Here is a 25,184-nt window from a genome sequence, read left to right on the forward strand (position 1 = left end):
CTAGTTTTTAGACCAAAAAATATAAAATTGAAGTGATTTTGTGCATAAAACAAGCAAAAAAATCTGCCAATGGGTAGGCAAAAAAATCTTGAACATTTTTCTTAAACACTAAATTTAAGAAAAATTTGCTTACCCCATTGGCAGATTTTTTGCTTGTTTTATGCACAAAATCACTTAAATTTGATATTTTTGGTCTAAAAACTAGACTCATTTTCTTGGGTTGTTTTGTTTATCAAGAAAAAGCCTCTTAATTTAAGAACTTTTAGATATTTTTACTGAAACTAGACAAAAATACTAAGACATTTTTTCTTGAAAATATTTTTTTTGCAGTGCATAAAATGAGTTTCTTACTTAGTATTTTTGTCTTGTTTTCAGTAAAAATATCTAAAAATTCTTAAATTAAGATGTATTTTCTCATTGAGCAAAATGACCTAGGAAAATAAGTCAAGCTTTTAGACAAAAATATATACATTTTAAGCGAATTTGTGCTCAAAACAAGAAAAAAATCTGACAATGGTGTAAAAAGTAAACTTATTTCAAGAAAATATTTCTTAATCCATTGGCAGATTTTTTTGCTTGTTTTAAGCACTAATTTACTTAAAGTTTATATTTTTTTGTCTAAAGACTTATTTTCCTAGGTCATTTTGCTCATCGAGAAAATGCATCTTAATTTAAGAATTTTTAGATATTTTTACTGAAAACAAGACAAAAATAAGAAAGTCATTTTTTGCAGTGTTCTTACATTTGCAATAATCATCCTCATTTTCCTTGATTCATTTTGTGCTGACCAGACGTTATCTACACTGGTCTCTTTGTTTATGAATCGTATTCCACAAACTAGCCAGAAAGGTCATGGGAGACTAAAGGATTTGTGATCAGATGTCATATCACTTGTTATTCTGAATGCTCAGGACTGGGCAATCTCTTTCGGAAGAATTGTCAGGTTTGGTCATGTGACAAGAATGAAGCCATTACATCACCTGTACACTCTCAACCCACCAGTTCAAGAGATGCATGGCACATATTTGTTTCTAAATTGACCTATACTCTGCCAACTTACTGTTGTTTTCAAGGAAAACAAGATTAAAAAGCCTGTTGTTTGGTCTTCTGCAGAATTTGATTTGATATGATGAACTACACATCATTTAGTTGTCCATCAGTGCATAGTTGGAACTGAACATTATGAATATTATAATAAATGAGGCTCCCAGTCATACTTAAATCTAAACAATGTTGCCCATTTTCATTGATTAGACATCAAAGTTTGTTGCATTAGCTGCAGAGTTTAACATAAAGGCACGCAATATTGCGTATGGTCTAAAGATGCCATATAAATAGCAATTTGCTACAGAAGCAAAGACATGTGAGGATGTGTTAGGTGAAATTAGAACTTGACAAAACAGCTGAACACCGCACTTAAGCTCACGGGTCCTTGTTTGTTTCACAGTGAGTTACACATTGCCTTTGGTTCTGTCTCTCTCCACCCTGTTGACAAGCGATTTATCGAGAACAGATCCTAAGCCATAAATCTACCCAAAGGCAAACACGTTACATTGCTTTCACTCTTTTAGAAATACTATTAAAACTTAGCACTGATACAAATAGATTCATTTAATTGAAGAAATTACAGTATCACTCATTAATGGTGCTTTACAATGATGCTATAATAATGTATTTGGATTAGAAATTTAATCCATAGGAGCCATGACACTGCAAACACTTGAGTGTTAGTAGAGGAACAGACAGCAGCATGACCTTCAGGACATCAACTCAACTAAAGCTGCAAAAATCTTCTTTGCATTAAAATCATAAGCGAAATGTGCCACCACATCCCTAATTGAAACGTTTTGAAAAGTCCAAATGCACTTCACATTTACATCAATGAAATATGCAAGTGTATCAGCCCTGTGTTGCTTTGATAGAGTGGCTGTCCATTTGTTGATCTGAGATAATCCTTTAAACCCTAGACTGGGGCTGTCTCAGTTTCAGGCCAGACCAATCACAGCTCCACGTGTCTAACTGGGGCTACAAAATCCCCTTCTCCCATTAGTTGTCCTTGACACATCTGAGGCATGTACCTTTCACCTCTATCTACAGACCCCTGCAGCAGCCCACTGCAGATTCTTGTATCTTCACATATAAAAACGTCTCAAAGTTGTTTTTTTAGTAATCTGATGTATTTACGGACAAATGGCAGCTTGCATGCATACATACAGGATAAGGTTATAGATAGAAGACACTTTAAGTTGTGGCGGACCACCAAAGTAGAAACAATTACATTGGCCATTTTCCTATCACAAATATATTTTACTGATTAAATTCAACCTTAAGTCCTTGACCCAGCATCGTAAAAATAAAAAAATTGCTCAAAGTGTCAAATAATGTTTGTTAAAGGGATGACATAGTGAGAGACATTTTCTAAAATGCCAGGGTCCACACGTGGGCCCACTTTGTTATTATATAGTTGTAGCATTATTAATGTCCTTTTCTAAACCTAAACAATCTTGACAAACTATATATCATTGGAAAGCTCCAACTTCCAAGAGTGACGTTTTCATATTGCATCACCATTTTGGGAAAATGATGACGTAGTGAGAGTCAGTTTCTAAAATGTCACATGGCCACAGGTGGACCCAATTTGTTTTTATATATTTATAGCACCCCTGTTCATGACAAACTATATATTGTTGAAAAGCTCAAAGAGTGTAATTTTCATATTTCATCACTATTTGTTGAAAAATATGATGTAGTCAGAGTCAGTTTCTAAAAGGTCACAGGCCCACAGGTAGGCCAAATTAATTTTTTCAATATTTATAACACTAAAACCCTACTCTAATCCTAAAAATCTTGATAAATTTTATATCATTGGAAAGCTCTCAGCATGAAGTTTTCATATTTCAATCTGATGACAGAAATAATGTAGTTGATAGTTTTATGTTACATGATTATTTATTATTAACTTGAAATTTGGATCACAACTACCTGAGACTTATAGCTTCATGTTTCCATCATTTCTTTTGTGAAACATTTACATTTTTTAATTTTATCTATAAAATGAATATGTTATTGCATTATTTTTATTTATTAAAATAATTTTAAACTGCTATAAATTTTTTTTAATATATTTTCACCTTCAGTGTCTCAAGATTGGGCTTCTAGACCAACAAATGCCAGAGTTGTACATCACATTTTCACCCAAATTACAAGGACACAAGCAAGCTTAAAGCCCCCTAACCTAAAAAATACATAAAATGAGTCACCATTGTGTGTGCAGAAACATCCTGTTATTATACAAATCCATCTTTTCTTCTTTGTGTAATCTCCTTTAAACAGCAACAGTCACACAAAACAGGCTGTTGGGGATCCCCTAGCAATGTGATGTCACATTGATTACGACCCAACTGTGGTGTATTTTGAGTTGAAGCTTTACAGACACATTCTGGGGATATCAGAGATTATTTTTTATTGCTGAAAACACCTAGCGGCACTTTAAATGTTTATTACCACAGGCAGGAAAATGAAATACTGCTTGGTCACATTAACAATTAGATTATTATTTTTTTCCTTTCTTCTTGCCACCTTTCCCATCTTTTGTTGGTACGTCTTCATCACCATCTTTACCAAGGGCAGCCTTAACCCTCTTTTTGCCAAGGGGCGTCTTGGCGTACCAGTTCTGCAGAAACACAACAGAGTTTGTGTAAAATATACAGAGAAGATTAACCTTTTTAAGGGTTTACTATACTTCCCTCTTAGATGGACAGAAGCAAGCAATGATAAATTATACACTCACAAACATTTATATTTGTTTACTTTAAGAGCTGCTTCTTCTTCCTGAAACACTGGGTCGATTCTTGCAAGCGGAGTCACAAACTCTGCAGCGGTTAGGGGTCGTTTTGCAAGTTGCTGAATGCGCCGTTCGGTCAGGACGCTATTAACCACCTGCACCATGTGACCTGGCGTATAGCCATCAGAGATCTTCGCCAGAGAACTCAGATCCAGATTGTTGGTCGGTTCTCCTCCATTCTTTTTTATCAGCTCTTTCCACATTACTGTTTAAACATACAGGCGTATGATTGAATGACATTCTGATATAGTTTTAAAGGGATAGTTTACCAAAAAATGAAAATTCTCTCATCATTTACCCACTCTCATGTTGTTACAAACCTGTATAAAAATGCTTTGTTCAGATGAACATGAAGGAAGATATTTTGAGGAATGTCTGTAACCAAAACTTTCATGATTCCCATTCACTTCCATAGTATTATCTTACTATGGAAGAAAATGAGGCTCATGATCAGTTTGGATACAAACATTACTCAAAATATCTTCCATTGTGTTCCTCCGAACAAAGAAATTTATACAGGTTTTTGAGAAAATGATGACAGAATTTTCATTTTCGGGTGAACTATCTCTTTAACTTCACTGCCATGCATTAATAATTTATAAATGTGTGCCATCTTAAAAAAGCTGACATTAAACATTATTTCAAAATATAAACTAGATTACCATATCGTGATGCATAGTCTGGTCTAGGTATGAGGATGATCTTATTGTAGAATTTGCATAAGGACTTTAGGTCTGCACTGTGTGGATCATTTGTTGTTCCCACTACCAAAACACAATCTTCTCCTCTGATGGACTTGAGAATCTTGGGCAAATCTTTTTTCAGGCGCTTTGGATCTAACTGTATATGAGAGCAAAACAGTTTATTACGGTACATTTGATCGAAAGAACAGTCACAAATGGGTTACATTAAAAACTCTGTTTACCTCCTTTTCATCTTTTGGTACTTTTTTGTAAAACATCTTTTCAGCATCTCCAATCCATATAACAGAAGGTTGCATCAATCTGGCTACCTGCATAGAATGTCAAATATCTTAAAGTAATCGTTCAGGCCCAGTGAATTTCCATGGCTTTCCAAGTTGCTAAGTCAATAAGGTTAAAAAAAAAATGCTAAAAAGAGATTGCAAAAACGCTTAAAGCGCACATAACACAGACCGTTTTTGCCGAATCTAATGTTAATCTTGGTTACCTATAGAGTAGTATTTCATTCTTCATATGTCCAAAGAGTCTTTCGTGTTGTCAGATTATTAAAAGACCTTTCCGTTTTTTTCTGGAGAAAACGGTGGGCGGACTTAAAGAGTTACGAGTATGCACAGCTTTTGGAAACTAATCTAACATCTTTGACTTCGATGGAAATCAAACTTTTTTTTTATGACTTACATCAAATACAGCCTTACATATATGATCCAGATACTGAGTCAGTAATTGATCAACAGGAGGAACAACAGCAGCAACGATTTACGCCTGTAGTTGTGACTCCTAAACGGGGTCTTTTAAAGATGGGACCGCTCCATCAGTTGTAAACAAGTGGCAAATCCTGCGTCAAACTGAGCTTTGTTTATAAAGCCAACATTTTTTTTGACACTTTGCTTATGTTTAGCATGAGGGTTACAACTCTTAAGAATTAAACTGTGTTAATAAGTCGGATGAAATAGCATTATCCCCCCCAACATAACAAAAAAATTGATTTCACTTTTTTTCAAGTTTTACATTGCAGGAACCCTGTCAATATCACAGTGCTTATTACCTTAAACACCATATGCAGCATCATCTGGAGTCCACTTTTACCAGGGTATTTCCCAGCCACATTTAAAGGTGAAAGGTCAAACAGGTTGGCTCCAGTCTCCTGGCAGATGGCATGGACCAACATTTTCTTTCCCACTCCTGATGGCCCCGCTAGCAGCATCGACTTCACTAGGGGAACTTTCTCATGAACTGTTTGGGAACCTATAGGGCAAGAATTAACTTATAGGTTCATAGGTATCAAATATAAAATTCAGCATTTCCAATATCCTGCCTTTCTTTCTTTCTTTCTTTCAATCTTTCTTTCTTTCATACAGTTTTGAACATAGGGACAAGTCATTTCTGACACAGTGATGATAAAATATTACAAAATTTAAATTTTTGGATTTTGCTTGACTGGCCATCTTGGCATCATTATTTTGACTGCTTTTTCTGAAATGTGTCAATTTAAAGTATACGTTTTCATCAGTACTCACCTAATGGCAAGACAGCATACAGGGCTACAACTTGCCGAACATCAGATAAAGATGGCATAGGTTCAATATCAGACTGTCGCAGAGTTGTTCCAAGATAACTATAGTCCCCTGTAATAAAAAATAAAAAAACATAGATGTGTCCAGGTGTATTTAAATTGTTAGGTATATAAAGATACGTTATATACATGTAATATTTATAAGTTGAACTTTTCAAGGAATATGTAATTTTTCAGTATTTAAATACCTTGATAATCTTGTAGTTTAACACTATTTGGCTTTTTCAGCAATTCCTGTTCAACCAGCTCCTTAAATAGTGATTCTATAGTCCTAAAAAAACAGTTATAATGTAATATTCAATTCAATATTATTCAACATTTAAATCTAAAGAAGATGCAGAACCATGAATAATTAATATAATATTAGTTATTTTACAAACCTATCCGCTGTAAGATCTTTGTCCTTCTTTTTCCTTTTTCCATTTTTTAAAGCCTTCTTTTTCTGTGAAGTATAAAAATAAAAGTGCAATTATGACAGTACAATGTGTGGCAAGCTGTTTTAATTACAAATAATATATCCAATATTATGCATAAAATTAAACAATGCTGTAAACAAATCAACTTGGAGGGTGGGGTTTTAAGAAAGAGTTTGTCTCATCAAGTCAGGTGTACAGCACCTTTACTATAAATTGTAGTTATTGGCCGTTTTATTATTAGTTATTGTTAATGTTAATATTCTACGAATACGACCGTCTTTACAGTGAGAAACTGCCATTTACTGTACCTTTGCAGCCCCTTTGGACTTTCCAATCTTTTCTTTATCCACAGCCAGCTTCCAATTAGCCAGTTCCTGTCTCATCAGTTCATCCACCTGACCAAACATTAATACAAATAATTATGAAGAAAATCATGTAAAACATAAAAAATTCTGTCATAGCACACTGTAAAATCACCTGTTTTCTAATTTCCACTTCAATCTCTTTTCTTTTCTCCTCTTTTATCAGCTCTGTCTCGTGTCTTTGACTGAAATTCTTGGACTCGTTTCTGTTTTGCCAAACCGCTGCAGATCAGATGAAACAGTTACATTTCCTCCCTTGAAAAATTTGTTGTGTTATTGTAACACATAAGTATATAATTTTTCAATTCTTCCTTACCAGCAAATGTTTTGTGTCCCCTCTCAAGATCTTCCAAATAAGCGGATGGTAGCATCTTCAGTCCAGGCTCTTCCTCCTGTGACATTCATTTATATTATGTACTGTAACAAAAGAAGAAAAATTGAACTAAAATGCAGTATGTCCTACCTCATCTTGGACTTTTCCTTTGTTTTTCTTTCCTTTTTCCTTTACCTCCTCTTTTCCCTTCTGCTTTTTGTTGGCATCTTCCTCTTCCTTAGCAGCCAGCTCTTCTGCCAACTTTAAAAAGAGGCATGTTTTACACAGCAGATCGTGTCTGTAAAAACAGTAGCCTATAGCAACACTTTTTACATTTGATTCTTATTTAATATGATATTAAAGTTTGCACCACGACAAAGCAGACAAAAGTTGTATTAAGCATGTTTACCTGCTCAGGTGTTTTATCAGCAAACAGAAGAGCTGAACCTCCATCCTCCTCCTCTGGGTAATCAGGAAATGAACCTGTGGCATCACTATTTAAAAGTACTTAATTTAGGCATTTTCAAGAGTGTTGCCCTACCCTGCTCCTGGTTAGCAGACTTCAAGTCCAACCCAGGTCCATAAACAGACCTTGATTACTGGTTCATCTGTGTTTGATTGGGGTTGGAGCTAAAATCTGCAGGACGGTAGCTTACCAGGAGCAGGGTTGGAGACCACTGCTGATCAATTGGTAGATCACAGCCCTTGCAATGCCAAGGTTATATGTTCGATTCACAGGGAAACCATGTACTTTTACAAATGCATAGCTTGAGTGCATTGTAAGCTGCCTTGCTAAAATGCATACAGTAAATATCTTCTGAAAAATACTCTGCTCTGTAAGCAAAATCTGTAATAGGTCAATTTATGGTCATTAATAATTAGATGGTGATTCAATTTCACTCACCGACACTCCAAGAACCACTGTCGAATCTGATCTTTCATAGCCTCCTTAATTTCTGGACCCTCCACTTCCCTGAGCTGATAAATAACAGAGCCAATTGACTTTTGATAGTCTTCTTCATGATCTTCTTGTCTGATCCGTCTGTTGGCCTCATTGTTCTGGACAATCAGTGTCAATGGGGATGGATAGGACCGTTTTGGATCCATGGCCTAAGAATGCAAAGAAGTGTTTAAAAAACAGTATAATGGTTCCATCTACTGGTAGCATATGGTGGTGACCATTCTCAATGTTGTACTGCTAAAAAAAACATTTATGGTTCACTTATAAATAGCAAACTTTGATAATTTTATTGATGTGCTTTACATGCCATCGATTTAAAGTGTATAAATGGAATCAATACAGTATGCAATTCATGTTACCATTCCAAGAAATATCATTTCCTCTTCCCAAAGCTTTTTGGTCTTTTTTCTTTGCGCATAGCCTCTCCATACCTACACAAAGATTTTGATTAGTTTACGTCCAGCTTAAAAAAACAGATATGCAACCTATTGGTCTCTACAAAAATAGTAAATGTCAATTTCATTGTGCCAAACACAAAAGCATTTTTTACTGTACTTCTGCAGATGAAAGCTCGGATAAATTGGGTAAATACATTTAATGTCAATTTAAAGCAACACTATGTAGTTTTTTTTACCTTTAAATAATGTCTCTAAAATTATTTCAGTGATAGAACAACTTTTAACTGGACAAATTGGACTGTTGCTGCAACCTGAGCAGCCTCCTAGCTGCTACAAGCACACTCTGAAAGTGGCGGTGGAGGGTAGGAAACACAGCCCCGCCCCTCCACCTGCCTGCAGAAGAGTGTCTGATACCAGGCACTGTTGCGCTTTTCAACCACATGGGGGAGCTGTAAGTCATTTTTACATGGAAACTACATAGTGTTGCTTTAACATACAGTAATGGCATATGGAACCTTCTGAATAGTAACTGCAGCCTGGTTGGATGTTATTGCTTCATGTTCTTTCTTCTGTCTCTCAGAACTTTTATTGATCTCTCTCATGAACTTCGCCCTCAGTCGACCTTGTCGTGCTCTTTCAGACACCTGAATGATTTTAACTGCTCTCTCCAGGGTCATCATACGCACTACATGAGGCTTGCAGAAGCAGGAGAGAAGTCATTTCTGAACATCCTAACCAGTGACTGTATTTAACATGTAATTGAACATAATGAACATTTTAAATGAACTCACTTCTGGCTTGTCCATGGGCTTCATTTGATTTAAAACAGTAGCAAACATTGCATCTCTTTCTTGCAGTACTTTGCTCCGCTCTCGGATGAAATACCTGGGGATTGGAATCTCAAGGTCCTCCTTCAAAGATAGAGTATCAGCAATATTTTGTCATATGCTGTTTTAAACAGACATTGCTGGTTTATGCTTTGTGTGTAAAAAGTAGTAATGTACTAATGTGACCAAAATAAAAACAAAGTGGGCGAACATTTTTTCCTAAACCCCAAATAGAACAAATACGTTAAATTCATAAATTGTAGTTTAGAAAATGCTCCATTAAGACTCACAGGGGTTAATTTCAGATCTTGAACGATGTCATCCATATAGTGGTACTCTGAAAATTCCTTTTCCACCATTTCATTTTTGAGCTCCAGAATACGGCCCATCACACCTTCCAGCACTGGTCTAATGACACGCCTCTTCTGAGGGTGAATGATTTGGTCATAGGCCTCTTCTAGTTGCCTAAAGATCTGAATGTAATGGACGTAGAGGGTGACAAGCCTTTGAAAGAACACCACTCTGTCTTTCTCAGGGCGGTGAGGTTCTTTAGGAAGTTCTTGAGCAAGCAAACAGTTGAGCTCTTTGTGAGCTTCTGACCAGAGTCTATTGTATGTGCTGTTGGAGACAAGCTTTGTTTATCTCTGGGCTAATGCAAACAAGCTAAATTATTAACAATTCATTATAGTAAAACATATTTTGATTAGTATGTAAATACATTAAGATGCAATATTAGTATATGTTTAACCTTTAAACACACACTGTACGTTGAAACATTAAAGATTGAGTGTAAAAATGAAAGCAACTTTTTGTGTTTAAAAAGACGGTATTTCATAGGCGTGACTGTATATAGACTACGAACCTGTGAGACATTGTATTCCAATCTGTATATTTACATAAAACATCCGCACTTCAGCGTTCTTTTCAGTGTGTTACTTCCATGAACAATCTATACAAACATAGCGACAAGAACCTTTCAACTACATCCATTTTCAGAGTAGCAATCGCAAACTAACGAGCCTGAAACTTGTTGTCAACTTTGTTTCTATAGTAACGAAGATCAAATAACGGCTACATTTTTCAGTTGTGTTCAACTTCAGACGGCCCTGCAAGACCGATTGAGTATGACATCAAAATACCGCGCGATGCTAAATCTGCGCATAAATTTGAATAACCTAATCGCTCTCGCGATACTTTGATGTATAAATCCGATCAGTCTGTGCAGCAAAACTCCTCAATTTGGCATTAAAATATACAGAGTTTGTTACCCCGATTTGGTTTAAAAGTAACTACATTTTAAAACCCTTAAAACATGTTTACTTTTTGGAGTTTTTCAAGCGGCCAAACGGAAATAGTCAATTTGATGCGTCTCTTTTTATGCTTATGTTAAAATACAACTAAATAAAGTTCCACTTTAAAATACTGCATAAAATATATCCCGTTAACTCAACTGTTTCCAAATATGTTGATATTCCTAGTACCTGCATATTTTGTGGCAATGAAGAGGAAACATTATTACATTTATTCTGTAAGTTTGTTCAGAAATTTAGACTTGTACTCCCATTTAAACAAAACACCTATCCTTGCACAATCTTTTAGCTTGAAAGATACTATCTGCTATTAATCTGACTCTGCCAACAAATCTAAAGAGTATTTATTTAACTTTTTTATTTTGTTTGGCAAATTTTTTATCCATAAGCAAAAATGTATGGGCTCAATTACTTTTTCACATTTCCTGATTGAGGTTGACTCACTGCTCACATCTTTTTGTTTGACTAAAAATAAAAAATGTGTTAAGTTTTTGGATATATATATATAAAAAATGTATTTCTATTGACTCCAACTTAACTTAGATAGCTTTCCTTCATTGCTTTTATATATTTATTGTTATTTTTTTCCCTAAACCTGAATCAGTAAGAGAAAAGAATACACATCTTTCACAGGCAGCATAGATGCAATGCAATGGAATTGAGACAGTCTTTTAAATGGTCGTGTCCTCTTGACTGACGTAGGGAGGCTGAATCAGATGTACCCTAAATTACATGTAGTTTGAATAGATTGGTGGAAGGTCTAGAATGGAAGGCCATTTGGAATTTACCAAAAAAAAATCTATTAGTGAATAAAGTAAAGGAAATTACATTCAAAATATTACACAGATACTATCTAGTGAATACATTTCTTGTTAAATTCAAAAAGGATATTGATCTTTTGTAATACAGTAGAAGAAACTTTATTTATTTTTTTGGCACTGCTCTCATGTAAGAAACTTATGGAAAGATTTATCTAGATTTATAATTGAACATATCAACCCCACCTTTTCTCTAAATGTTTTATTTGGTATTACGAAGATTCCCGCCAATAATAGGAAATAATAATTTATCATTAACTTTTTATATATTTATGCTAAATTAAATGCAAATACCGAAAATATAAACCTTTATTTTGGTTCTTAAAAAAAGAAATTAAAATGTATATAAGAAAAAGAAATTCTCAAGTAATAAGAAAGCAACTTAAACATATGCAATATGTAAATCTTTTAATATTTTTGTGTAATTCCTCATTTACCTCCCCCTGGCTTTATGTATGTTTACTGTTCATTGTATTGTTGTGTTATTTTGACTGTATACCTTGGTCTTATGTGAATTGAATTCATTATAATAAAAAAATTACATGTAGTTTGAAAACACGCCACGTGATGTCACTAAAAAACAATGATGTTGCAGCTTCTCTCTAATCATGTTAGATAAGAGTTCACGTGCGGCATTAACACGTCATATGGTGATAAGTAAACCACAACATTCCAATAATGTCTTATTTAAGGCTATAGTTTTAGGGCACAAAATTATTTTCTCAATGTGCCAATTTTATTGTCAGAAGTTTTGAGAAGTAGACATTTAAATGAAGCAAAATAGTATTTGTGATGAAATACTAACATGCACACATTAAATTCATTTTTTTAATGCCTTAACAATTCAGGTATGCCTACAGTATGCACTGTTAACCAAAAGAAGCAATGATAGGACCTTAATTGTTAACTTTTCACTATTTTCAGAGCATTACACATTTTGTTCTGTACACTGTATGAACACATGTGGATTTGGATGTCAGTTGGGAAAACAGTTTTCCTTAAATTCCCATGTGAAGTGCGCGTTCAGTGACATCCCTGTAGTAACAGTGAACTATCTGTGTCAAAGTACTTTTGACATTTTACTTCTTGCAGAAAAATATTAATAAGCGTATAATGTTAACAAAATAATGCAAATAATATTTATTATATCATTATATAATATTATTCAAAATAAGAACACTAATTATCCTTGCTGTTAAATTTTCGGTCTGTAAGTAGGCGACAAAATAATAAAGAAAACGGGAATTTAATCGTTAAGTATGTAAGACCAGCACGGACAGAGCCATGTGCCAAACTTGAGCTGGGAGGTGGAAACAGGGCTTACCAGGATAGCGCGCTTAAAGCAGTCACAATATTCATCCATTAACAAAAACGTCCAGACCTTATTTTCATAACCCAGAAACAATTAAGCAAGTGTTAAATTTGAGCTTGTGTAGAGCCTGCGGATATTTGAGGTTCTCCGTCATTTTCTTTGGGGACATGGCGCAATGGATATCTCCAGAACCATTTACGCATCCATTCTGACAGGATTCTTTAAAAAAGAAAGGAGAAAGGAGTTTAAGACACTTTTTACAGTTTACTGTATAGTTTCTATAGTTCACTTTTTATACTTTTGTAATGAATTTTAAACGAAAGGAGGGGCGAATGTCAAAGGAACTGACCACTAGTTGAAAAAACTAAAAGAAAGATGTCTGCATTGCTTACCACCCACCCAAAATCGATTGCATTACATCCAAGAAGCTTCGCACTTGACGTATAAAAACAAGACGCATGTTCTCAAGAAAGAGACGAGACAACAGGATCCTTTTAACATCGCTTCACATCAGGAACTGTTGGGAGATTTATTTTTCTCTGACAACTTTGCGCACACGTCATTGAAGGCAGAAGCACCCACCAATACATAACCGCGTAAGTTAGGCTACTTTACGTTATAGTTATTGTATAGAATAAATTGACTTGTGTGTTATCTTTAACTGCGTTTTTATAGATTTCTAAACTATGCCCTGAAATAGTACAGATTTAGATCTGGAATCTGTGGAGCGCATTTTGCGCGCACTGAAGTTGTGCGCACTTAAAATGTAACGACTATTTCTGCTTGTTTTATTCGTTTATCAGGCTTGAAAGCCATGCGGGCTGAGAAGAGATGGCACATAGTATTGAGTATGATTATTTTGCTCATCACCTCCAGCCAGTGCATGGACAGCATGGAGGTAAAGCAGAAAGAAAGGCAAACTCTGCTTAACCTCATCCTGCAAGTGGTCGGGGACAACCAACCTACATCCAGCAGACGCATCACCAGTGGCCTCTTCTCTGTATCTCAAGATGTTAAGTTTTCTTCGCGTGAAAAAACAGCATATTTGTCCAACAGCAGACCAATAGGTAAGCTGATTTAAGATCAGGTGATAATACGAAATGTAATCCTTGCCATTAACTCCTTCTTTGTTAGTTGGAGTTTTATATCCAATGCTGCAATAACACTTTTAATTCTATAATCACTTTGCATGCACAGGAGACTTTGGCAATATAAAGACAGATACAAGAAATTATAACTATAATAGGAGACAAGCATTTTGAAATTATATAGAATGATGACCACTGTTCAGACACTGCTTTGATCAGCAGAGGATACAGTAGTCTTGTTAGGCAGGTCAGATAATGTTAAAGGGATCTTTGTAGATCTAAGGACTGGTCAAAGGCAGGTTTAAAAGCTTAAAAAGTCATTAAAAGTTTAATTTCTTTCATTAAACTATGTGTGAGCGTTACAATTCTGCGCTAAGAATCTATGTGTGAAATTTATGTGCATTTCAGCCCCTAAAGTACAACTATTCCACCTGTTAACAAATGCATATTTTAAAAACATTACTTTACTATTTCTTTAAAAAAGCTGATATGTCAAATGTGCTAAAAAAAGTGTCAAATGTGCAGACAGTTATACATCCCCTGTATACTAACAAATTTTCAAAATTCTTTTAAACAAAACAACAATTTTGTCAATAACTTTTCGGTTGCATGAGTGTACTATTAGGGAATAGAACTGACAGGGTAAAAAATTACTTTTGCTTAGTAGTTGAAAAACATTATATATAACTAAAAACAAACAATCCATACATGTACAGTACAACAGAATTATGAACAAATGTTATTGTGTTTAGCAGATTAGATGTGCAAAAGGGTTATGTAATGGAGGTTGTACTTGCTCAGATTCTGTTGGTAATAAGCTAATGCTCACTGGTTCAATAGTGTTTCAGTTTAATTCATATCAATTTTAAAGGGGCCATGGCATGAAAATCTGACTTTTTCCATGTTTAAGTGCTATGATTGGGTCCCTAGTGCTGCTATCAACCTAGAAAATGTGAAAAAGATCAACCCAGTAACTTAGTTTTGGTAAACCATTCTCTATGAAAAAATAGGTTGTTGAAATTTGTCTCTCCTTATGATGTCATAAGGAGCTCTTATTATAATAACACAGCCCAATAATCCAACCACATCACTGCCATTTAGTGCAGAAAGAAAATAATTCACAGCGCAATTGAGTTTCAATTTCAACAAACCACCATCATTGTGATCAGTGTTTGCACTTCATCCAATCATGTACATTTTAAAGGACACACCCAAAACGGCACATTTTTGCACACACCTATACAAAGGGGCAATTTTAACATGTTATAAAAAATTATCTATGTGGCATTTTGAGCTAAAACTTCACATATGTGATCTGGGGACACCAAAGATTTATTTGACATCTTAAAAAAGTCTTGTGACATGGCCCCTTTAATATGTATTGTCAGTTGTTTGCTATGTTTTGAGACACACCATTTCTGTGAGAATACTTCATTTCACAGTGACTGACCTATGTATTTGTGGTATGTGGCTTCATTCCCTGCCATAAAATGTTTTTAATTTTTGACAGATTTTTGTTAAGGTTCATTCAAATTTGGCTATTTAAATGTCTCTGCCATAACAAGAAAAAAATAAAATTGTAGAGTTGTAACCTGTGCCAAAGAAATAAAATGCACCAAAATGCATCTGGTTGGCCTTTAATAGAGTTCATGTACACTCCTTGTTTAAAGTATTTCAATGAGAATGGGCTGTTGTATTTTCAAACAATCAACACAACAATCTAAATGATGCATATCTACAATATTTACAAAATGGAGAAGAATGCCCTGAACAGTTTGTCTGTTTTTATTTTATACATATAGAAAGTTACAATATCTTAAAGAAAATGAAACTCAAAATCATTCATTATAATGTGGTTATGTCTCTTTCTGAGGCAGGTTAAAATTAGCTCCTGTATGGATTTGTGGAAATGACGTTGATAGGCATTACAACTGTGTGTGTATTAATCTTCTTACTCCAGTAGGCTTTAACTCATATGGTCATATGGTACATGTGGGAGCGGTGTTTCAGGGTCAGGAAGGCCCTTAAATATAATAAGCAAGGTCCCCAATCTTCCAGCAGATTTACTGGGAGCTGAATTATAAATATGGGATTGCATTATAGATAGGCCAGTCCATTTTCTTGCATCAAAAATGTGGTCATCCAAGTTGGACATGTGTGATTGTAATCAGTTACATCATAATCTTGAGAGGTGATATTTTTAAGAGGACAGTCTGAACACTAGGTCAGGAACAGGATGTTATCAGAATTTGTTACGGACAGCAGACCTGATCCAAGACATGAGTGAATTGAAGGGGACATCTCACAAGACTTTTTTAAGATGTCAAATAAATCTTTGCTGTCCCCAGAGTATGTATGTTCTAGCTCAGTGGTTCTCACATTATTCCTGGAGGCCCACTGCTCTGCACATTTTGTATATCTCTCTTATTTAAAACACCTGATTCAAATCATCAGCTCATTAGTAGAGATCCCTATGAACTGAACTAAGTCTGTCAGATAAGAGAGACATACAAAATGTGCAGAGCAGTGGGCCTCCAGGAACGGAGTTGAGAACCACTTTTCTAGCTTAAAATACCATATAGATAATTTATTATAGCATGTTGAAATTACCACTTTTTAGGCGTGAGCAAAAATGTGCATTTTTTGGGTGTGTCCTTTAAAATGCAAATGAGCTGATCTTTGCACTAAATGGCAGTGCCGTGGTTGGATAGTGCAGATTAAGGGGCGATATTATCCCCTTCTGACATCACAAGGGGAGCCAAATTTCAATGACCTATTTTTTCACATGCTTGCAGAGATTGGTTTACCAAAACAAAGTTGACTGTACTTTTTCACATTTTCAAAGTTGAAAGAAGCAATGGGGACCAAATTTAAGCACTTAAACATGGAAAAAGTCAGATTGTCCGGTTTACATTTTTATTAGCATGTGTGTTCCCTGGGTTCAAATTCATGACCTTTTGCCCTGTTAACGCAATGCTCTAACACTGAGCTATACAGGAGCACATACATAACGTCTTTATTAACTTCTAAAAATGCCAACTATTTGGGAGTTAAGATTGGAGTTGGTGTTTATCAATAATAAATGCATTTCTATTAACACTCAGTAAGTCAGTGGGAAATACCAATACCATGTCATGTGCTAAACAGTGTATGACTGAGCTGGATGCAAACTGATGACATAATCATTACCAGACTATATGAATCACATCCATTTATTGCATCATAGTGGTATAACTATGAGTCTTTGGGTTCCAGAACAATTTTGCAAACGATTCAGGTTTGGTTGTTGATGAGTAGGCCTGAAGCTTTTAGTTCCTAAATGATTGCTTTAAATTGTTTCAGCTTTGCACTTCGTTTTTAATTGTACAGTGGTGGAAATTCTAGTATAGAGCTTGTGTTGTTTCGCTAACATTAATACTGTCTGTTCATTTTTGTTTTTCAGATATTGTCCAAAGAGACACAAACATAAAAGATAAATTTATAGAACACTTTACAGGTAAGAACACATCATTGTCTTTTCTGTATTATTAATCTACTTTGCCTTCTTTCCAGTAAATCTGTTTATATGGTATAGATGTGCGCCCATACAACCAACTGTATTTTTATTATCATTTTAGTGCAATCTTATTAGAAATATTTTTTTACTGATGAAAATTAGGTTCAGTTAGATTCAGGCACCAGTACTATAGGTTAACTCAGGTAAAATGTTCCTATAGCCAAATGGGATACAATACAGGAAAAACCTTTCTTCTGGAAAAGCATTTTAGATGATTATTCATTGCAGAATGTTGGTTTCATTGAAGTGAAAATCTGTTATCTGGAAGTTTGTACAATGAATCTTTGTAAGAGCTTTTTTGAAATGATTAAGCCTCTGCCCTTATGGTCTCATGTCAAGCGAGATTTAGCCTAATGCATGAACAGTCATTCTGAAAAAAGCTAAATGATAAAAGACGTCATTGGTTTTAAAGTAACTCAACTGTAAAATCTTTATTCCAACCTTTTTTATCAAGCAGGACCAGTTAAGTTTCCATCTGAATGCAGGACACATTTCCATAGAATTTATCACAACACAAGGGATTGCTCCAGACCAACACGTATGTATCCTTTAATATATTTTAAAAGGAAAATTTACTATGTTCTTACCTCAACTTAGATGAATTAATACATACCCACCTTTTTTCAATGCATGCACTTTTAATATTTGTACAGCGCTTCTTGAATGTGTTAGCATTTAGCCTTGCCCCATTGATTCCTATGGCTCCAAACAAAAGTTTTATTTTGTGCCACCATACTTAACTCGTGTAACTACTCATGTAACATTTTTTAAATAAGGAAAAAGTGTTTGGTGGCTTATAAATTCATCCCTGTCTGGAGCCATAGGAATGAATGGGGCTAGGCTAAATGCTAACACATTCACAAGGCGCTGTACAAAGATTAAAAGTGCACGCATTGAAAAAAGATAGGTATGTATTAATTTGTCTAAGTTGAGGTAAGAACATAGTAAAATATTGAAAAACTGTGGTGTTTTCCTTTAAGACTTACTTGTGATGTGAATTGTTTTTGTCCCACGTTATTACTAACTTTACATGATCTTACGGAAAGTTGTGTCATAGTCACGCAAAAATTTGATTAATTTATTTTTTGTCAATGGCACAAAATTCTCTTTTCTTCGTGCCTTGAGCACAAATGTCTTTTTCATGACACTCGCACAAATTTTTATTAATAGTCCATTTTCGTGACATTTTATGTATTGTTTTCTCTTTTTTCCCCTATTTTTAATCATTGTCGCTTGGGGTAGGTGTTAGATTTGGGGATTGGGTTAGGATGTACTTTTATGTATTGGTTTCTACATGTTTTTCTTCCGCTTTTAAAACTATTCTCGCCTGGAGTTGGGGTTTGGATGTCTAAAAATGTAACAAAAAGTGATTTTAACCATAGATATGTATGAAGGCTAGATGTGTTACGGCGGAGTCTCTAACGTCATCACCTGGCGGCCATCTTACCTCAGACAGCACGCTCACTCGTAGCATTGTGTTTAATGGTGCAGGTATTTTTAAATGACCATAACTTGCTAAATTTTCTACAGATTTTCAAACGGTTTGGTTTCTTACAAACATTATTAACATGGCTATAATTCTGGATGCTTTAACATGATTCATGAAAATTATTTAGTAAGTATGCCGTGTCGTAGGTACATCTCTGAGGTTTATAACCAACCAAACCGTTTAAAAAGCGGTAGAAAACTGAGCAAGTTATGGTCATTTAAAAGTACATGCTCCATTAAACACAATGCTACGAGTGAGCGAGCGTCCTGTGGTAAGATGGCCGCCAAATGCGGACGTTCCACTCAATTGGCCAGCAGCGCGGGCGAGACATCTAGCCTTATACATATCTATGATTTTAACCCCTACCCCAAGCGACAATGGTAGGAAAATAAGGAAAACAATGAGAAAACAATACATAAAATGAAACGAAAAAGAAAGTCGTGCAACGGACACCAAAAACTATTTATAGAAATTCGTGGGAGTGTCACAAAAAACACATTCGTGCTCAAGCCACGAAAAAAGCTGAATTTCGTGCCATGGACACAAATAAATTAATCAAATTTTGCGTAACTAGAACATGACTTTCCGTGAGATAAGTCTGGTTTATAGGGTTGCATAACATTTTTAAATTAATTGTCAAATCATTTACATTACACTTTCACAGATTTGGCAGATATTATTATCAAAAACGACATCAAGGTATACTGTACATCACGTTTGCAGTCCTAACGCAATGCTCTACAAATTGAGCTACAAGAACACAAATTACATTAGCCAACATAGCTGCCCAAAATGGATAACCAGATGCATATTTGGGTCACAGTTTCCACTTTTTGTTTTCGAGTAAAAACATTTGTGTCATACTGACCTCCCATGGAGAATTAAAGTTAGAAAAACTATTGGTGACATAGCTGATCTGGTTCCTGTGGTATTGCAACAATACAGTGGGCTTTGTTTGAGGTCCTTGTTTAGAGTGTGGAAATGTCCTTCTTGATGGACAGGAAGTCAACACACAATACCTTGAGAATGATACTGTGACAGGCAGCAGTGCTTGGAACAGAACGGCAATGGGATGTTCAGACTTCACAAACACCATTAAGGGTGAAACAATGTGGTGCTTGAACCCACACAGTCATTTTAGTCCATCAAGTACATTACTGGCGCAGGGAGATAAAGCTATTTACAGGGATCCATCTCAGCCCCAGTTCACACTTTACACGTCAACCCATGATGACATGAGAGCTTCACTTAAAACATGAATTTCATCGGCGCATTTGAAGTACTGGTGTTTGCGTCATGCTACGACATAGGCCCAAGTATGACTGCCTGTTTTAACATTGAATGAGAACATTTTTTAATAGTTTTCTCTCGTTTTTTGTCTCTGACAGATTATAAAAGATGTGCTCGATTGCTAACAAGGCTAGCTATGAGTCCCCTTTGCACACAGTCTTAGAAACCGTATGTAAGTACAAAGATAAGATCTTTCTTTTACGACTCTTTCTCATGCTACTGAACTGATGTTGTATGCATTAAAACATGTTGAATTTATTCATTCAGTTACTTACAATATTTGTATTAGCATGATGCACATACTGTATGCGTTATCATAACACTTGGAAGAAATATCTTGGAGGACAACCATCATAACCATATTTGTTTGAGAATGTAGTAATTTGTAACATGATATTCAAGCCAAACAGTTTGACAGTTTGATCATGGCCATCTGGCACTATTTGAAGCATGAAGTTAATGCATAAATACAACAATAGTGCAGTCACATTTAAATTCCACTTTTAAATTTGCATTGCACGCATGCAACTTAAACCACAACTTTGAAGAAACCCAACATTTTCACAATTGAAATGCCAGTTAAAAATAAACATTGTGTTATAAATATTTATATTTATGTTTGTGGTCAGTTTTCTCTATTCTGTAGATAAACTGCTGTTTATTGATAAATGCAGAGATATTTAACATTGTATGTGTTTGATAGATTGCAAAATTGAATTTTTAGATAAGAAATAGAGATGTACCGATATAAAACATTTACATCGATGCCGATTATCAGTGGCGGCTGTTGACTGCTCTTCCGAGGGGCGCAAATTCAAGATATGTGTTCATGTGTGTTGCTCGTGTTTTCAAAATATGTGTTTGTTGCATCATGTGAACCATGTGCATCACGTGTTTTGTCAAAATAAGTGCCTGTTGCACACGCATCAAAACCTTTATGATAAAAGCGACGCTCACGTTCACAAAATACACGGAAGATACTCCCTTAACAGTAAACTCTGATTATGCATGAGATTATAAAAGTATCTGGCAAACGCAAGCGTCTCTTTTATCATAAATCCTTTAGACGCGTCTGCAGCAGGCACTTATCTTGACAAGGCACATAGGTTCAGTCGACGCGCCGAACACATATTTTGAAATTAAAAAACCACACCATGACAGGCTACATACATGTTGTGACGAAAAAGAAGTCACCAGCCGCCAATGCCGATTATTGAGAATAATATCTGGTGATACCGATCTTATGGTGTATATATTAACGTACATTAACTAAATTTTAAAGATTCAATTTTTTAAATGTTATTTATTCATGTAATGAACATAAATATTGAACATTAAACTAGTGAATTTTCTTTACCTTTTCTATACACAGAACTCAAATTCATTGGATTTTCCTGTTCTCCTTTGATTGACAGGATCAACCTGATCTCACAAATTTCCGTGAAATAGTCACGCATTATTTTGTTCAGTTTTGCATGACATTGTCACGTATTTCCACCATTTTACGTGCCCCTGCCACGACTTTCTTTTCCGTGACAGTTTCACGTATTGGTTACTCAACAGTTTTTTCTATTGTTAAACAATTGTCACTTCGGTTTGGGGTTAGATTTGCTGTTTGCGTTAGGATGTCACTTAAAGTATTGTTTTTTATAATTTTTTCGTATTCTTTCTAAACCATTGTCGCCTGACGTTAGGGTTAGAGTTGGGTTAAGGATGTCATTTTATGTAACAGAAAGTTGTTCTAAACCCAAACCATAGCGACAATTGTAGGAAAATAGGAAAAACAGTTGAGTAACCAATACGTGAAACTGTCACGGAAAAAAAAGTTGTGGCAAGGGTAAGTAAAATGGTGGAAATACGTGACAATGTCACGCAAAACTGAGCAAAATAATGCGTGACTATATCACATATTTTGTGAGATCAGGCTGGACAGGATATAGGACTATCCGCTGTTTTTAAACTATTAATTAGTGCTTTAATCGACCAATACCAATTATTGGCCAATATACCGCTGCATATCTAATAAGAAGTTCCTTAAAGCAGATGAAATCCCAACAACGCTCATCTATCAAGCAGTATTTAATTCCTAGAAACATATTTTGAGAGTTTTAAAGATGCTATTGAATGTCTGGACAGTGACATCATCAGTATGACAGCTATAGACATTCAATGAACGTGTTAGTGAAAGGTGAAAGAATCCATTACCATCTGAATGATGGTGAATTATGAGGATTTTATTAGGTTATGATTACTAATTTTCCTCTGAATCAATTAGAAACAGTTAAATTGTCTTTTATAATGTGAATAAGTGGTTTCCACTGAAGTGGATTAAGCTGTCTGAAGTTCATTGTTTCTGTATGTGACAGGTTGAGTCTTTGAAAACTGTTTCTCAAGTGTAATTACATAATCTTCAAAGCCTCACTTAAAACCAAAGAGTCAGTGTATTTTGTATTGTTAAAACACTTTTCAAACTATAATTGAATCTATAAGGTATTGATTTGAGGATTACATTTACTATGATTAAATATTTAAACAGGTATATTGCTATAATCAGCATATTGAGTCACTCAAAATTCTGTATTTGCCACAGGTCTTACGGATATAAGAGAAGAAACTCGAGAGATGTTGAAGTAAATATTTTTCCAAGGAAGTGCCTTCAAAATACTGCAGTTAATTTATTTTTTTTAAATTGCTGTCATTTTCATTTCACAGCTTTAATACACTGTTATCTCTTTTATCATGATTAATGTGTGTGTGTTAAAATGCTTTATCAAATATGGTTTTGTTGAATAGCTTTGCATTTTGTATTATGAGTTTTAATATATTATTTAACATGCCTGCCAACTATTTATTAAAATGATATGTACATATTATGTTCTAATACATATTTTAATATCATTATACCATCATTAGTCCTAAATTCTTGTATTTTGTTCCAAAATTTCAAATATAAATCTAAATATATAATTTTATTCCTTACACTTAACATTTGTGACCCTAGACCACAAAACCAGTCATGAGGCATGTATAGGACAATATTTGGCCGATATACAACTATTTGAGCAAAAAAAAATATTCATGAAACATGATCTTTACATAATATCCTTAAGCATTAAACAATAAATTTGACCCATACAATGTATTGTTGGCTATGCTACAAATATACCCGTACAACTTAAGACTGGTTTTGTGGTCCAAGGTTACATTTATTTGTGTATATGAAACCTGAAAAACATCACTACTTACCATGCTGTCATAACCATGACATTTATCATTGGCACTTACAAAATTCAAAGTACAAATTACTTCAAATTATAAAAACACATTGTTTTACAACAATGGTATTATTGCACTGATGCTTTGAAAAAATAAAAACATTCAAGCACAACTACTGTTTCCTGTACTTTTCCTTGTAATTTTTGTTTATAATATTTGTGATGCGATCTGGTAAAACCCATCATGGTGAGATTTAAGGTTTTGACACCATATGGAAGCTGGATTCAAGCCCTTTCATAAAACAAAAGTTATGGTTATCCAAATAGTAATACAGTCAAGTAAAAGACACTTTACTGTGGTAAAATACTTGTTTTAGTCACTGTAAAAAAAATACAAACATTTGAACATTATTATTATTATATATAATCTGAACCATATTTATTCACTTTTTTTGTATTTAGTAAAGTTTTACATTGTTTATCATGAGGCATATTCTCTGAACTTCTTGTTTAGATGGCATGACTTTTACTTTGTAGCATATGTTTAGAATAGCAAGCACAGCACAGGTTGCCCCAATAGCAGCAGCGTGACAATAGCATGACTGGGGTATCATCAGTAAAGTCTCTATCATCTGATCCTTCATCTTTGGATGTAATAAAGTCCAGTATAACATCGGTTAGGGGCACCAGGATTGAGCAGACTGGTGCAATCATTATATCATTAATAAACAGCTCCTTTATTTTAATAGATTAACTTTCTTTGTAGTGTTAAAGGGATAGTTTACCCAAAAGTCACTATCATGTTGTTCTAAACCTGCATGCTATCTATGCTACACCGCCATGTAGGATAGGACTGGACATAATCTTTTCAGCACTATAAATCACATTTTTTGCACTAAACAACTGAATTTTGACTAGATATTTTGAGAGATGATAGAAAAGATGTTTTGGAATAATAGTTTAATGAAAACTCCATTTTGAAAAAACATTTACATTACAGTTTTTTTTTTCTAAAAAAATGTTTCAGCACAACATCCGACGGGTATTCCCAGATAGCATCACATTTATTTATTGGTATATTAATACTCGAACTGAGCAGATTTCATAATAGAAAAATATAATTTTAAATTGAACTTACAATATTACATGCAGCTTACACTCACCTAAAGGATTATTAGGAACACCTGTTCAATTTCTCATTAATGCAATTATCTAATCAACCAATCACATGGCAGTTGCTTCAGTGCATTTAGGGGTGTGGTCCTGGGCAATAAAATCTCCTGAACTCCAAACTGAATGTCAGAATGGGAAGAAAAGTGATTTAAGCAATTTTGAGCGTGGCATGGTTGTTGGTGCCAGACGGGCCGGTCTGAGTATTTCACAATCTGCTCAGTTACTGGGATTTTCACGCACAACCATTTAGGGTTTACAAAGAATGGTGTGAAAAGGGAAAAACATCCAGTATGCAGCAGTCCTGTGGGGAAAAATGCCTTGTTGATGCTAGAGGTCAGAGGAGAATGGGCTGACTGATTCAAGCTGATAGAAGAGCAACTTTGACTGAAATAACCACTTGTTACAACAGAGGTATGCAGCAAAGCATTTGTGAAGCCCCAACATACACAACCTTGAGGCAGATGGGCCTCATACAACAGAAGAAGACCCCACCGGGTACCACTTATCTTCACTACAAATAGGAAAAAAAGGCTAAAAT

General features: G+C 34.9%; 2 protein-coding genes across 3 annotated transcripts; one reads left to right on the top strand and one right to left on the bottom strand.

Annotated features, from left to right (window-relative positions):
- Positions 1–3,474: 3,474 nt before the first annotated feature.
- LOC135730000 (dynein regulatory complex protein 11) lies at positions 3,475–10,391 on the bottom strand. Its single transcript, XM_065247900.1, has 19 exons — positions 10,258–10,391; positions 9,686–10,013; positions 9,360–9,479; positions 9,084–9,263; positions 8,530–8,601; positions 8,114–8,319; positions 7,619–7,703; positions 7,360–7,470; positions 7,213–7,288; positions 7,012–7,118; positions 6,843–6,929; positions 6,499–6,560; positions 6,307–6,389; positions 6,063–6,170; positions 5,591–5,790; positions 4,770–4,856; positions 4,507–4,684; positions 3,811–4,049; positions 3,475–3,673 (listed from the first exon to the last, which is right to left on the bottom strand). Exons 1-19 carry the CDS (start codon positions 10,266–10,268, stop codon positions 3,554–3,556), a joined length of 2,460 nt encoding a protein of 819 aa, XP_065103972.1. The 5' UTR covers positions 10,269–10,391; the 3' UTR covers positions 3,475–3,553.
- Positions 10,392–12,827: 2,436 nt separating this feature from the next.
- Positions 12,828–23,635, top strand: alkal1 (ALK and LTK ligand 1). 2 transcript variants are annotated; one of them, XM_065246713.2, is made up of 6 exons: positions 12,828–13,431; positions 13,639–13,902; positions 17,366–17,419; positions 17,934–18,017; positions 20,357–20,430; positions 22,849–23,635. In XM_065246713.2, exons 2-5 carry the CDS (start codon positions 13,650–13,652, stop codon positions 20,419–20,421), a joined length of 456 nt encoding a protein of 151 aa, XP_065102785.1. In that variant the 5' UTR covers positions 12,828–13,431; positions 13,639–13,649; the 3' UTR covers positions 20,422–20,430; positions 22,849–23,635. The 2 variants fall into 2 exon arrangements, with proteins under 2 accessions (XP_065102785.1, XP_065102786.1); XM_065246714.2 differs by having other exon boundaries at positions 12,835–13,431; positions 17,937–18,017.
- The last annotated feature ends 1,549 nt before the right edge of the window (positions 23,636–25,184 follow it).

Source organism: Paramisgurnus dabryanus, chromosome 11, assembly GCF_030506205.2.
Source record: "Paramisgurnus dabryanus chromosome 11, PD_genome_1.1, whole genome shotgun sequence".
Lineage (NCBI taxonomy): Eukaryota > Metazoa > Chordata > Actinopteri > Cypriniformes > Cobitidae > Paramisgurnus > Paramisgurnus dabryanus.